The sequence below is a fragment of the Theropithecus gelada genome, chromosome 5, assembly GCF_003255815.1.
Source record: "Theropithecus gelada isolate Dixy chromosome 5, Tgel_1.0, whole genome shotgun sequence".
NCBI lineage: Eukaryota > Metazoa > Chordata > Mammalia > Primates > Cercopithecidae > Theropithecus > Theropithecus gelada.
This window is the reverse complement of record NC_037672.1, coordinates 147,293,298-147,309,777: the sequence shown is the minus strand read 5'-3', so window position 1 is coordinate 147,309,777 and position 16,480 is coordinate 147,293,298. Positions and strand designations below refer to the sequence as shown.

At 36.7% G+C, this 16,480-nt stretch overlaps 1 protein-coding gene across 2 annotated transcripts in view; it reads left to right on the top strand.

The window, feature by feature from the left end:
* The window catches only part of LRBA (LPS responsive beige-like anchor protein), a 756,763-nt gene that overhangs the window by 682,548 nt on the left and 57,735 nt on the right, over positions 1-16,480 (top strand). For both annotated transcript variants that reach the window (XM_025385122.1, XM_025385123.1), the window contains exon 49: positions 13,403-13,492. In XM_025385122.1, the coding sequence (XP_025240907.1) occupies positions 13,403-13,492 (90 nt within the window). The remainder of the gene's footprint in view (positions 1-13,402; positions 13,493-16,480) is intronic.

Here is a 16,480-nt window from a genome sequence, read left to right as displayed (position 1 = left end):
TTACCATGGAAGTATATTTTGCCATATTACAGTGAATAACAGATAATGTTATGAAACATATAAAATACAAGTGCATGAGGAAAAGCCTGGAATTATGGACCCCAAAATGTTCATGGTCATTATCTTTGCTTAATGAGATCATGGAATTCTTTAATCTGCCTCTTTCTATATTCTAAAAAAGTATGTCTCTTGAAAATCAGAGAGAGAGAAAAAGCCAAACACAACTCTTTTTCCCTTTTCAGGGGGAAAGAAGCCGCTTCTTGAAAAACTGAACAAGCAATATATGTTAACATGAGGATGTGAATACTGACTTTGTTTTTGGCTGCTCAGAGGTGTTTTGTAATTACTTTCTGAGTTTTGGCCATGTTCTTTCTCAACATTCAGTGTTATTAGGGTACTGGCTGTCTATAATGATCTTCATGTAACTTTGACAGGGATGAAGGGATTTACAATTTCTTAACTTTTATCTCACTCAGAAATCAGAGTACCTCCAATCTCTTAATTTTCTGTGTGTGTGTTATTTAACCCACTGAGTTATGGGAGTTTTCATACTTTTTAACATTTGAGTTTATTTCTTCATTTTTTCCCATCATATTTGATGGGGAACACAAAGAACACTTCTACTTTTAGGGAAAATATCTTAGATATATCGCTGTTAATTGTAGTTTTTGTCATTATCTAAAAGCAAGAAAACTTTTGGCTTAAGATTCATGAATTCTAGATCTCTGGGTATGCCTGTGTCTGTGTGTGTGTGTATAATTAAATAGTTATACAAAGTACTTTAAAAATGTATTTATCAAAGCAATACATGTTAACTATTTCAAGAGTCTAATAATACAGAAAGTATAAAGTGAGAAACTAGAAAGCTCTCATCCTCAAATTGGTAACTAATGCGAGAGTCACATGCTAATGTCTAGCTATAAGTTCCTCTCTGATGCACTTTGATGTGTATGTAAAGAAAAAAAGCCTCTGCCACAGAACTCATCATCCTTTCTCATGCCTGAAATTCTACCATTAGAGATCACTTATTTGGTTACAAATCCTTTTAAAAAAATCCTTTCCAATCATATGGCTGTCTGTGAACAAGACTGGACAGTAGGTTTTGATAAAAGGAAAAGTACAAAAACAGCAGAGTCTGGAGCAGTTGTTGTATAGGGGGCACCAGGGCAGATCTTGGGGTGTGCCTGGAGGTTGGAAGAAGGGGTAGGGGTTCAAAGGCTGAAAGATACTTGCAGATAGATGTTGCTGTCAGACAACCTTAATATGAACAATATTATCTGTGCTTTTTCACCTTTTACTTTGTTATAAGTACTTGCTACATTTCCTCTGAAAGTGTCATTTTCTTCTTTACTTTTCACGTAAATACATTGTTTTATGTTTATGTGAGTTCAGAAATTAAAGTTTTAAATTTCCTTTTGAAAATGGAACTCAGCTCTATTTGCATTGATAAATAGGGAAGAGGGAGAGCCATGATATTGCCCAGTTTAAAGAATTACTATATACAAGTGACCTCAACATGAAAGTAAAACCTGAAAATTTTCCCTAAGTTGTGTTTAGTGTCAGTGGTTGGTTTTCCCTTCTCCAAATTTATCCTTCCAAATGCTGTCTTAGCTATGCGTAATCACTCTGAGGTCTGTTTTCCAAAAGAAGCAGCAGCAGTGTTTAAGTTTACATGACCCCAGTTTCATGACAGCAGTAGCAAATCAGATATCTTATCCAAGGAAAAGCATTTTTGGCTTAGAATTCCATCAGTCTGTTGGTGGGAGTCAACAGCTCATTTCAGCTCCAACACTGCTGCAGAACACTGGCTGCAGTGAATCTTTCAGAAAGCATAAACACAATTAGTATTTATAGCATTGTTAACATTTGTTAAATAGTTGGGGGAGTGGTCTGTAAGCCTGTTTTAAGCAGGTGTCGCAAGAATCTTTGTTGTGACTGTAGTGAGATTTAAGAGTAGGACACGATTACAGTGGTTGTAGCAATATAGTAAATTAGGAGTATTGAATACAATAAGTTAAGATTTCATGCAGTCACAATTCAAAGTGTTATAGAAATAATCATGAAGTATCTCTGGCCAGAAGTGTGTTACACAGATGGCATATTTGACACAGTGCAGAGCAGGAACTGTACAATGAGAAGCCAAATAAACGGTAAGGATTAGTCAGGTTTTAATTGAAAACCTACATTTAAAATACCATAAAATTATGCCAGAGTTTCTTTTACTTCAAAACCACAATCATCAGACAAAAATTCCCTTATTCAATTAAATGAGCATCAAAGTTGTCAGTAAAGCTACTCTTTGTATTTTGCTCATTATTATGTCTTTTGCAGACTTACTAGTTAAGTTAGGTATAACTAAATTATACACTCAAGGGCATGAAGCAAAGTATTAATATTTTTATGATGTTTTTTCCTATTAACTACAGAATTCTGAGCCGTTCTATTATACTGATGACTTTTGTCATGAACCCCTGTTTCCTTTCAGGCACCATCTTTACTTCATCTAGGTCACTCTTAGCAAATGAATAACCAATGACTGCTGCTTTTCATGACACAGTTTAAACGTATTTGTCTGATTTTGAGAAATAATTTAACCTTCTGAAGGTAAAAATTAACTCTCTGGATGTTGTTGGCTTTTTTTTTTTCCCTTAAGAACTTCACTGTGTTTTTTCAACATTTGCTTCTTAGCATTGGCAACCTCTTTGAAGACATTCCACTTATTTTTCTAGGCAGGCTGCTTTATCTACTCATTTCCAGTAGCCAGAGATGGAGGTGTTTTGAATGAGCACATCAGTGTTCTAGACAGAGATACTGTTTGAAATTATCCATGAACACAGTGCCGCTGAACATTATTGACTGACGTTTGTTTCTGTTGGTTGTGTCTGCTCTGACTAGCTGGTTTCTTTCAGATTGGCAGCTGGGATTATGCTGTAGTAGATGGACAGCTACAAGAACTGGAGATTGTAGTGAGGCTGGGTTGGGACTCAGTTTAATGTGCCTGAAAAGTACGGGCTCAGTTACAGGCACTAACGGGAAACTATATGTGCATTTTCACAAATTATAATTACATCATAGCTTATATTAGTAACTTACATAATAATATTATTTGAGTAGATATGCTAGTAAAAATACTCCTTTCCCTCTCTAATTTCCTTCTCCCCCTTTTCTTTGCATTATTGTTTTTAAACATGTTTTACTTAATTTAACAAGCTGCTCTTTCTCTTTGTGTTTTATATACTCCATTCCATCATGATATGTATTTGTTTCCAGTTACCTGATGCATTCTGAGTGCTTTTTGGAGGAAAACACATTATTTACTTAAACAAGTTTATATTTAATTAACACTGAATGATGGCAAAATGTTGCTAAAACTAAGGGATCCTTGGAATCAGATACAGATAAGTTAAAAAGTAAACTCAGTATTAACAAAATTAATTTTATAGCAAGGTCTATAGATTTAAGTTTTTGACCAGTTTATCAACTGAAGTTGTTCTTAGATGGTTACAAAATATTCCTTGGGAGAGGAGCAGAAAAGATAACTGTTGGGTACTGGGCTTAATACCTGGGTGATGAAATAATCTATACCACAAACCCCCAGGACACAAGTTTACCTAGGTAATACACCTTCACATATACCTCTGAACCTAAAATAAAAGTTAAAAATATATATATTTCTTGCCATTATGTTAATGGATAAATAAAACTTCATAAAGACGAGGCAGGTGGCTCGGCCAGGCGTGGTGGCTTAGGCTTGTAATCCCAGAACTTTGGGAGGCCAAAGCGGGCAGATCATTTGAGCTCAGGAGTTCAAGACCAACCTGGGCAACATGGCAAAACGCCATCTCTACAAAAATAGAAAAATCAGCCAGGCATGGTGGCACACACCTGTGGCTCCCTGCTACTCAGAAGGCTGAGGTGGGAGGATCGCTTGCGCCCGGGAAGCAGAGGTTGCAGTGAGCCGAGATCATATCACTACACCCCAGCCTGGGCGACAAAGTGAAATCCTGTCTCAAAACAACAACAACAACAAAAAAGACAAAACAAAAGCAACTTTATAATATTATACCAAATATTTGCAGACCTTTTTTTAAAAATTGTCTCAGTTTTAGATTTTTTCAAAATGAAAATTGTTTTGTTATGCTTATTTCAAAAGTAATACATGCTTTGTGTACGATATCAATTGGTATAAAAATGAGGAAAGTATACATTTTTATTCTGCCAATCTTTTCATCCTTCCTCCATTAGAGAAAATAGCTAATAATAGTTTGGAATATACCCCTCCAGATTTTGCATGCAAGTGTTCATGCATATGTATGTATGTATGTATGCACATAACACAGGAAAGGATATGTGTTTTATGTATATGTGTGTGTGTGTGTGTGTGTGTACACATACACATTTTTTAGCTGAAATAAGGTCATACTCTATACACTTTGGTAGTTAGAAATTTTTCTTTCTTCAGTATGTTATGAACTAGTTTCTATGTCAGGTATATTCAACTCATTTTAATGGCTGCATAGTATTCCATTATCAGAGTTTAAGTAGTTTTTTCTTCCAATTTTTACTGTTTTAAACAGTACTATAATATCTTTGTACTTAAATCTTTTTGTCTTCATCTGATTCTTTCCTTATGAAAATTCATAGAAGTGGGGCTGGGCATGGTGGCTCATGCCTTCAATCCCAGCACTTTGGGAGGCCGAGGCAGGCGGATCACCTGAAGTCAGGAGTTTGAGACCAGCCTGGACAACATGGCGAAACCCCATCTCTACTAAAAATACAAAAACTACCATGTGTGGTGGTGCATGCCTGTAAGTCCAGCTACCAGGGAGGCTGAGGCAGGAGAATCACTTGAACCTGGGAGATGGAGGTTGCAGTGAAACAAGGTTGCACCACTGCACTCCAGCCTGGGTGACAGAGTGAAACTCTGTCAAAAAAAAAAGAAAAAAGAATCATAGAAGTGGAATCAATAGCTCAATCCTTATTTGACAACATACAAACTTGACTTTTGTCTAAATTCTTAGATATCTATCTTTATGTCTACGTTCTCAAAACTAAAAATGTTAAGTCTTTCAAGTCCAAACTTACATAGAATCACTTCTGTTGAATTTCATTTACTTTTCTATGTATTAATAGATTATTTTGCAAATTTTCATTGAAAATATCCTCTGCTATATATTTTGAACATTTATCTGCTTGAGTTTTAAATATTCCATATCCTAGTGTATCCATTTTCCTGAAAAACTATTTATCTTTTATGTTTATGCTTTATAAAGTTTGAATTTTTTGTTTTTATTTCTAGGGCATTTAAAATATTTACATTTTAATCTTAGAAGACTCTTTTTAAATACTTTGAGTTAGGTTCATTATACTAGTTTTTAATTTTGTGAATTTATTGCTGTGACAACTAAAAAGTATTCATAACTTTGTATTTCTTTCTTAAGGTTAAGTGGGAGTCTGGTTTTCAAATGTTTCTAAATGATGCTTTGTCTTTCTTTCTTTTAAACCTGATAGAGTAAGTAGTCATTTGATTTATATGTTTTTAAACTTACTGATATCAAAGCTAAAGTTGAACCATAGCTCCAAAGGACACTGAGGCTAGTTAGCTAGACTGTAAACTGAGTAGAAACCTGTCAAATATCCAGCAAGTGTTCTACAGTTTAGGTTCAAATATCTGAAGGGAAAGAAGAAAACTGGCACAAGTAATGGTATGATACCACAGTAGACATCACTGGATAGTCTTAGTGTGACTTTTTAAATATTGAAAATAATTTAATCTATGAAGTCTTGGGATGCTTAAACATTTCTTGGTAAAGAGGTAGATTAGCATCTTACAACAGCTTTCTTGAACTTAATTTTGGCAATGTGAAAAAGTTTTAATATATTAATAAATGACATATCTTTTCTTAATAAATTATTTTGTCTCTATTTCCCTATTCCAATTTTATAGTGCTTTCAGATGTAAATATGTAGGTGATAAAATGCAATTTCAGAGTTCTGTGCTTAAAAAAAACAGCATATATATTAATTGTGTCCATATGTTTAAGTTATTTCTCCCCTACCCTCTATCTTAAATAAAATTTTACAGTATTTATTGTTGGTTACTAAGTGCTGTACTGAGTTAACTTGTTTCCTCAGTTAGATTAAAAAGCCTAGGTCAGAGAGACTAAAATCGTCTTTGTTAAGTTGAAGCCAAATACTACATTGTCACTAAGCCAAGTTTACTTTCCTTTACTTTTATTTCTTATTTCTTTCTTCCTTTCGTTCTGTCTAGTATATGTATGTATATTCTCTCTATATATATTGTCTCTTTTTCTATATATAGCTATAAAATCATGCAAGTATGCAATAGTTGGCACACACAAAAACAATAGAATACACAGCTTGTTGAAAATCTCTTCATAATATTTCCATTTAAAAATCCATTAATAAATTCTCTAGGTAATATTTGAGATGCTGTTTATAAAATATAAATATGTGGTTTTACTGGAATGTCTTGAAGTATTTGCATAGTCTTTTTTATTACTATATATCTCAACATCTGGAATGTTGCCTGCTGACTTCAGGTTTTATTATAGAAAGTAGTAACAGGCTATTTACAGAAATAATTGGAAATTGATGAATAAGAATATTAAATAATAAAGCAAGCTTTTTGTAGAAATGTTTTAATATAATATTTTATTCAATACTAGACTGCTCTGTGATTATGGTAGTAGTGTGTTTCTTAGCTGCATCCCTCCTAAATTAAGTTGATTTGCATGGACATACACTCGGTAAATATTTACTGAGCACCTACTATGTGCCAAGCTGTAGAAGCACAGAAATATTAGGCAGTCTCTGATCTTAAGGAGCCTTATAGTCTGATCAATAAGTTGGAAAATTAAACCAGTAATTAGTATTAGATAAATAGGCAGTAAAAGTTTATGCGTATTGCTACAAGAGCAAAAAGGGAGGGACAGCAACAGTCTGGGTGAGGTCAAGAAAGATCTCCCAGAGGCCAGAGATGCCTGAGTTAAGTCTTCAAGAATGAGGAGGCAAAAAACGACACAGAGAAAAGGAATAGAAAATATAAACAAGAGCTTAAAGGCAATATGATGCTGATTACATGTCATATTATAGAGTGGTGAAATGGACAGTGGTTGGGGCTAGATTACTATTAATCTTAATGATGAGTAGTTGGTAACATTTGCTGAGTACTTACTTAACCCTAGCCAAGCACTGTGTTAAGTCTTTAATATATATGCTGTAATAATATCACACACTTACTGATAGCTTAGTACGTGCCATGAAGTGTTTTAAGTGCTGTATATTATCTCATTTAATCCTCACAACAACCCAATAAAATACTGACAGTTATTATCACAATTTTTTGAAGAGGAAATTAAGGCACAGAAGGTTAATTACCTTGCCCAAAATCACTGTTCTAATATGTGATAGTGGTAAGATTTGAACTGAGGCTGTCTGATTCCAGTGTCTGCATACTTAATCCTATGCGTGGTGCTACCCAGGATAAGGATTTGGAATGGAAGGCTTTGAGTCACGTAATCAAATTTGCAACTTAAGGATTGAACATCTCCTTACAAGTCTGAGTATATTCAGCACCTTTGAAGAAATATGAAGGCTGCCAGATAATGCTTATATTTTTGGTCATTGTAAGATACTTTTATTCTCCATATGTATAGTCTTGCATTAGAGGTTAAAAAAAACAAATTGCTTAAAGGCAGAAACATTCTCTTATTTTTCAATGAATCTATCTAGGACATTGTCTAGATTGACCTCACTTTAAGATAACCTAAAGCCAAATGTCTTAATAATTGTTGAAGGTGGCTAATGGATACGTAGGGATTCATTATCCTATTCCATAATGAAAAATTTTACATAACTGAATGTCTAAAAAGTGATCACCTAGGACGAAAAGTCTCTAGGTGAAGGAGAGTTCATTAAAAACAGTTGAGGCATTTGGTAATGTTTGTTAAGCTACCCTATTACCAACCCACTATCCTGGACCTTACAGGGTTTAAGGGTGCTTGTATGTTTCCTGTTATTTCACACCTCATTTACACCTTTACATTTTGTATTGCTCTATACAGAGGACTGAATAGACAAGTGAAGATAAGGCAATAAACATAATCACTTGAGGGACTTTTTCAAATCATGCATATTACCCCAGGATTTCTCACTTGACCTTAAGAATTACTACTATAGTGAGACGATGGAGTGTTGTCATATCCTCCAGTATGCTGGAGCTGAAGAAATGAGAATTACTGCCTTTAGTGACATCTTTCAGAGCTTCCCTGAGAGACTCATTTGGTTTCTTTGTAATAGCAAATACCAGCCTTTACTTAACACTCCTTATCTTCCCCTGCAACCTCAGTCAGCCCTCATCAAGACGTGTGTTCATCTCTCAAGCTTGGTTTTGTCCCCAGTCCAACCACAGATGAGTCATAAGGGTTCCTGGCTGGCTTGCTGTATAACAGGCACTCAGTAAATTTTTGTGTGTGTAAATACTATGGGCAAGGTACTCTTCTACCTGTTGCACATATATGATATTCAGACCCTTATACCAGGGGTCCCCGACCGCTGAGCCACAGCCTGTTAGGAACCAGGCTGCATAGCAGGAGGTGAGTGGTGGGCAAGCATTACTGCCTGAGGTCTGCCTCCTGTCACATCACCCACAGCATTAGATTGTCATAGGAATGCAAACCCTATTGTGAACTGCATATGTGAGGGATCTGGGTTGCATGCTTCCTGAGAATCGAATGCCTGGTCATCTCAGGTAAAACAATTTCATCCCCAAACCGTATCCACCCCCCCTCCCCAACCAGATCTGTGAAAAAATTGTCTTCCATGAAGCCAGTCCCTGGTGCCAAAAAGTTTGGGGACCACTGCCTTACAGTATAGTTGTAATGACAGACATAAATAACATTACAGGGAATTCTGAATCAAGTATATACTGTAATGAGCAGTATGAACAGGTGTAATATTATTTAACAAGATTAGGGAAACTTGGTAGAACTCAAGCAGCGTTTTCTAGAGAGGGATAGAACTTAGAAAGCTGAAGATAAGAGTGACCATTCTATGACGGGCAGTGGCATGGTAGAAATTGTAAGGCAGAGATGGCTTATATTTGTAGAAGAAAACCAGCTTGACTGAAAAGGAACACTGGTATAAGGTAATAGATAGGATGAGAGAATAAAAGTTAGAGAGGTAGGAAAACCTGCAATGCCTGGCGTTATCTTTTAAGTACTTGGAATCACTTGAAGACATTTGATCAGAGAAATATTGCATAAAGGCAAGTTTAGGAAAACTCAGTTCTGCAGGATATGCTGAAGGCAGAAACTGAATAGAGGGGGGAAACCAGCAAAGAGACTATTTTAATAATCGATACTTGAAATTATAAGGGGCCCGGATTCAGAAAGGAGTGGTGAATGTGATCAACTTTGAAGTGATTAGGCTTAGTGACTTATATGTGAAACAGGTAAAATTTTTAAAATATTGACAAGATTCTGAGCTTAAAAAAATCAGAAGAATCTAATTCTTGACTGAGGAATGTTAAAATAAAAAATGGTATTTTAAGATTTTAGATGTGCTAAGACATACACGTGCTTACACACAAGATGGCCAGGGCAAACTTCATGGGAGTGGCCAATCCTCTGGTCATAGGATTGGAAACCTTTCAGATAGAGGTAGAGATTGAAGCCCAATAGAAAAAAATTCCAAGAAAGCAAGCTTAAGTTGAGTGAATCATAGTGCTAAAAGAGAACTTTCAGTAATAAATTCATTTATGGATGACAAAGAAGTCAGCAAAAGACAGAGATTAAAGGAGTAGACTACAGAGCCAGTCTAAGCATTAAGCCATTGAAGCCACAGAAGGGAGAATCTCTGTAAATTGCTTCAGAGATTAAGATGAATGAAAAATGGCAAATGAATTTTAAAAGCATGGAGGAGAATCTGGAATTGTCAGTTGATGATATAAAGTGTGACTATAAAGTTTTGAGATCATAGTCATTACCTTACAATCTTATTCTATAATTTTCACACTTGAAAAAGTCCTTTCTGTTGCATTTTTAATATCAAGAACTCAAAGGTTAGTCAAGAAGTAAAGCATTTGTGTCTGAGAATTCCACAGCCTTTTCAGATGCCTTCAAGACTTGGAAAGAAACTTTATTATTATTTAACCTGTGTGAGAGAATATAGCTTTATTCTGTCATTGAGATAGAATAATCAGACCACTATATTATGTGACTTGAAAAAGCCTTTTCCTCAGATTTTTCAGTAATGTGCCAGTTGTATAAAAATTTTCACTAAAGTGTTAGTTAAAAAGAGGAGATTGGTATTTTTGAAAGTTGTCTCATCATCCATAACCTTTCATCTCAAAACATTGTTAAGTGGAAAACACTGTATGTAATATTAAGGCCAGTTATATTAAATTTGTATTTATAATAAAGATGTATATGCAATAACGTCATCATTCATAGCTTCTCTGTCGTAGTTGGCATTACTGCCCATTCTCTCTTCACAACCCTCATCCTATGGCTTCCATATCACTCTATGCTGCTTTTCCTCCCACCCACCCTCTGACTGCCCTCTCTCTGTCTTCTTCATTACTTCCTCATTATACCCTAAATATAAATACTTCTTGAGGTTCAGCTCTAGGTGCTTTTGTGTCTGGGTCTCATGTATTTTCCTCCCAGGGCTTAACGAGTATAGTTTCAGACTGTGCTCTGGAGCCCTAAGGAATTCTCAGAGTTATCTCAGAGGCTGCTGAGGAGGCTTGTTAGGGATGGTTTCACCCCTGCAAAGTTGAATAACCCTATCTCCATGTATTGAGGTTTCATATAATATTTCATTTCAAAAAGAAAATCATTTCTGCTGCTTAAAAACATACAGATATGTACAACAAGAGAGAAAGATAAACATTAACTTAAATTAGTCTTTTGTATGAATGACACCAAAATCAATACCTCTCTTCTCTCACCTCAGAGCCATTCTTAGGCTTTCTTTTACACATTGGACATATTGACCTAGATAAATGGTTATCACTATCACTTTGGACTCCATGTGTCTGACATAAAATCTACTGTCTTTCTCCTGCCAAACTTGTTTTCCCTAACAGAAACTCCTGTACTCCTATTTCTGCTCATTGCTTTAGTATTCTCTGAAACGTGCAAGTGGTTTGTTTGAAGAAAAGGAATTAGCTTTGTATTTTCTTCATGGCTCAAAGTCATCAGTCCCTAAGACCTATTGATTTTTCCTTGGCTGGTTCACATATTCATCTCTTTCTTACTATTACCATAGCTTCCATAAGGATCCAGGTGTATAATTCCTCATGTTTTGGACTGCTCTCAGAACCTTCAAAGAAATCTGTCTGTCTCTAGGCTCTTAGCCCTGTGCTATATTTTGAAATCCAGAGCCAGATTTCAGTTTTCTTAAATAATGTATTTCTCATTCTCTTCCTACATCAACTCCGGAAGCATTTCTTCCTTCTTTATTTTAGCTATGTTAAGTGGGGAACACACCAACTCCCACATGCATGAAATAATAATACAGTACAGCATTTTACTTAGTGCTTTGTATGTGCTAGGTACTGTGCTAAGCACTTTATATGCATTATCTTATTTCATTTTCCAAACAATTATATGAACTAGCTATTGTTACTGTTTCCTTATAGATGGGAAATAGAGATAAGCTAATTGCCCAAAGTCAAACAACAGATAAGTGTCAGAGTCAGGATTAGCACTCTGAGCCATCTGACATGATAGGCTAAGTACTGAAGCAATAAGTTCTTTGCCACCTCCCCTCCCCTTTTAATCAGGGAGGCATGTGGGCTGCCAGGCAGGAACCACAGAAGGCAACTGTTAAGGAGACCAGTCTTTCTTGTACAGTGCACTCTTGTTCAGGCTGCACTCTTGCCCAGGCTGAAGTGCAGTGGTGCAATGATAGCTCACTGCAGCCTCGAACTCCTGGCTTCAAGCTATTCTCCTACTTCAGCCTCCTAAGTATCTGAGACTTGAGGCACACACCAGCACACCCAGCCAATTTACTTTTTGTAGAGACAGGGTCTTACTGTGTAGGCTGTTCTTGAACTCCTGGCCTCAAGCGATCCTCCTGTCTTGGTTTGGGATTACAAGTGTGAGCCACCATGCCCATCCTTACCAGCTGTTCTTCAAAAAGACTTAAAGTTGTCATTCATAAACTAAGTCCATAAGTTCATATATCATTAAATAGCAGTGTTGCTACCTCCTTCTTTATGACTACCTTTAGCCTTCAGGTTGCCATTTTATGATCTTTTTCTCAAGCTTGTTCTTGATGTTTAATCATAAATTAATTTCACTCTATCAAAAAAATTTGAGATGATGTTCTGAAAATGATCCTAGTCCCTACCTCACTTCCTTTTGGCTCCAATTCTTATTCTTATTAATTTGAGGGTTTTCTTCATCCTTTTAGCCTGGGAGTTAAGAGTACTGACTGCTGTGGGAGTGTCGAAGTAGCCTTTATCTACCCTTGCTTCCTTCTCTCCCCTCACCCATCATGTAGCATTTATTCATTCAGCCAATTTAGGGATCTAACAGTGAAGAAGATACATAAACTCCTGCTTTCATGGCTTTTGTATTTTACTGGGAAGAAACAGATATAAACAAGTAAACAAAATGCTTACAGATGTGATAGCACCTGGCATTTAGCAGTTTCCCATGATGGGTGGTTGGTGATGGAAATGGGCATCTGTGTGCTATGTGTGCACCAAGAGCCATAGTAGGAGAGTGCCTTGCAAAAGCACACATCTTTCAAAAAGAGCACACATACACATGTTCCTCATGTTTAGTTACTCCCTGGGTTAACCGTCTCATGCTTAGATGCAACATATGGCTTTTACTTTGTTATTTAGTTATTTAACTTCAAAGAGACTGTCAACAATAATGCTCTTCCTATGGCAAAATTAATATAGCATCAAGCCAGTTTCACAGGTGCTATGTTTCTTTTTTCCTCCTTTTTACTCCCCAGGATGAAATGGGACCTAGAATCAAAGAAGCAATCGTTTTTCTCTATACCTGTAAAAGATTAGCTTTTCATCATTGGGGATGATGCAAGCAGGAAAACCAAATGCAAGAAAACAGAGATGAAGCCAAAAAGGACAATTTCTGATTGTAATAGCTGGTTTCTGTTTCATATCACTGAACAAGATGAGAAAGTTTTGCAGAGTTTTATAGGAACAGCTTCCACAGTTCTAAACGATGACCTCACCCTCAGTGCCCTTGCCAGGTGGTTAGCCCCACTGTGAAAACACAGGTTGATTTTCAACATGAAACAAGCCGGAGTATGGAATGATATTTTCAGGTGACAGTTGGGGTTCTATTGCCTGTAATTAGCACCTCTTAACACTCAGACTTGCCCCTGCCCTTTTCAGGCTATTGAAGCTCAAATCCGAAGTTTTGGACAGACTCCTTCTCAACTACTCATAGAGCCCCATCCTCCCAGAGGTTCTGCCATGCAAGTGGTAAGTGCTATTTTTACTCTCCTCATTTCTTGCCTCTCCTTCAGATCATGCTTGATATTCATAACAGTCTTTCATTGTGCTTGAGTTTCTCCACCACATGTGGGTTTGTTTTTTTATACAATATTTGTTAACCTGCTAACAAGCAGCAGATGTTATTGCATTGTCTCCTGGAGTCTTTGAGAAGGTAAATATTGCTCCAGTGTATTTCATCAGTTGGTGTCTTGTGTTACAAAATTGAAAGGTCCATAATTGTCATGAATCCTCCCTGTAGGATAAAGGACTCTAGACATAGGGTTGATGACTTTTCTGGTTTGATCCTCTGAGTTTCTAGATTCGTTTTGCTGTTGTGTTTATTCTCTACATTCCAATATATTTTTCAGTTTGGGAATTTTAAAACAAATTCTAATACATAAGATACTGTTACTGAAGCTCAGGGACCACAATGGGGGGAAAATGATGGCTTGGTATAACAAACCACCAAAAACTTAGTGGCTTAAAACAATAATGTATTTTATTTCTCATGATTCTGAGGGTTAGATGAAAATCTTTTCTGCTCTTTTCACCTCAGCTCACTCACACACTTCTCGGGGGTGGGCTGATGTAGCCAGCTTCTCCTTCTATGTGGCCTTTCATCCTTAAGGAAGCTAGACCAGGCCACTCCCATGGTAGGAGCAGTCCCATGAGAATGCAGACAGAAGCGGCCAGACTTCTTGAGGCTTGCTTTTGAACTTACACATCATTTATGCCACATTTTATTGGTCAAAGCAAGTCAAAAGTCAGCCCAGAATCATGGGTAGGGAAATAGACTTGAGCTACAAAATAATGTGGCCATTTTACCTTTATAGTTCCCGAAATTTTAGGGGGAAAATTCTTCAATGAGAAAAAAAAAAAAAAAAAAAGGCACAGTAACAAATTGAAGTGCATGATTAACATAATTTTTAAGGAATAGACTATTGATACTGTTTTTCAATTGTCCCTCATAAAAAGAAGTTGCTCTTTGCTGTTTTAAATTAAGAATAGAGACTACAACGTCTGTTCCTGTAAATATAATGAACAATTATATAAAGTCAAATTCCATGTTGTGGCATAGAGATAGCAGAATTTTGATAAATACTGGGAAGGAAAGAGTAGCAGTGAAGAAAGTAAGAAATAGAGAGGAGGCCCTGCTACCTCTGGCTCTTTTTTCTTCTTTTTTTCCTTTCTCTTCCCACATCACCTTCTTCTGTGTCTTTTTTCCCTCAGTGCTCTTTGTCATTTTCCTTCTTCTTCCAAGACTTTTTGTCCTTCTTTGTCTAGCAATATGAATTGGCCATCATAAGCTATACACATTTTAAAAATTGTTTGCATCACTCTTTCCCCTACATGTTTTTAAATCAGTAAAATCAGATTCAGATGAACATAAAAAGTGATTTTAGTGGGCAGAAGACTACACAGAGAGCGAACATTTAGCAAGAACAATGGAAGATAGTGCCATAAAAATAGTAAGAATGATTTATGTTTGTGTTTGGAATTAGCTTTAGTAATAGCTTGCCATTGAGACTGAGGCTGCATTGGTGCTGGCAAATGGAAGCACCTCCCCTGCTCCATTGACTTTCTGCCGGGGTCACTGCCCAGCCATCCTCCATGGCAGAGGCTTATTGGCTCATACAGGCAGAGCAGCTTTGCTATCCTGAGGGTGAGAAGTCTGGGAAGGCTCATGCTTATGTAAGGATGGGAAGCCGTCTTTTCTATTACCTTTATCCTCTGAACTGAATACCCGAACTCCTCTTCAGACTTGCACAAACTGTGTTTTTTGCTTGGTGCATATTGTGCATGGGGAAAAAAGGCATTTTAAAAAGAAAACAGAGTTGTCGATAAACGTATACTTAATCTGGAAAAACTGATGAAATCTGGCTAGCAATTTCCTACTTGTACCCCAGCCTTGGATCACAGAGGAACCCAGTGTTAAAAGAGGTTTTGTTTCTCTTATCCCTATTTTACCAGTTGCTCTGCTCATCTGCAGCTGCTGCCATCACTGCAGAGTAGCCCAGTAGGGTGGGGTGTGCTTTTCTTATTTCTGGTGCTTCTCATTCATACATTTTAGCCAAGGATATGATGAAATGCCCAAGAGAGTTTCCTGCTACTTGCCTGCATCAGGAGCTGTAGTCAGGATGGGGTGTGCAGGAGCAGGCTAGAGGGACAGATAGTTGTATGAAGGCAGTGGACAGTTTTGGACATGGTGTCTGCAGCTTGCTGTGGAAAGTGGCTTGTCCTTGCCGTGTGGCTTAGAGTTGGCCCACCAGAGTCACTATGTAAACAAGACATTCTTCCTCCACATGAGAGATTTTTTGTGTGTTTTTTAAGAGCATAAACATTGGAATTATTCAATTTCAGCCTAATTATATTTACAGTATGAGTTGTTAAGCTCAGAAATATGTATGTACTTCCTTTCAGTGAGCCTTTATGATTATGTTGTACTCTGATTTTCTCTGAGTTTATAAATTGACTTTAGTAAATATTATTTAAAAACTACATAATTGAAAAATAAGACTTGGTACTTGGAAATGATGTTCATTTTCTTTTCCCAGGACTTCTTTAAAATTAGCTTATGGGATATTTTCCTTCATGTTGCTCCTTGTTTCTCATTTTTACCTAATTTCACAGAATTCCTTAAAAACCATATAAAAGGTTCTTTGTGTGACAAAACTAGTGATACTACGGTTTTAAAAATCAAAGGCCACATGTTTATTAACTGTTTTTAGTAGTACTCAGATGGGCTCCCCCATCAACCATCAATGCACCCCACCACACACACACACACACACACACACACACGAATACAGCAGAAATTAAAGCCATCTCGTGCTGCGTTAAGTGCATGAGCCATAATATACACCAGGTGTAGTAATTAGCAGGCACACGAAGGCTGCCTATTTGTCTGGTTTTGCTGCTGTTGCTGTATCCCCTTGTGTTTTCACACCATCAGATAGTTGGATTTAATTGAGGCCA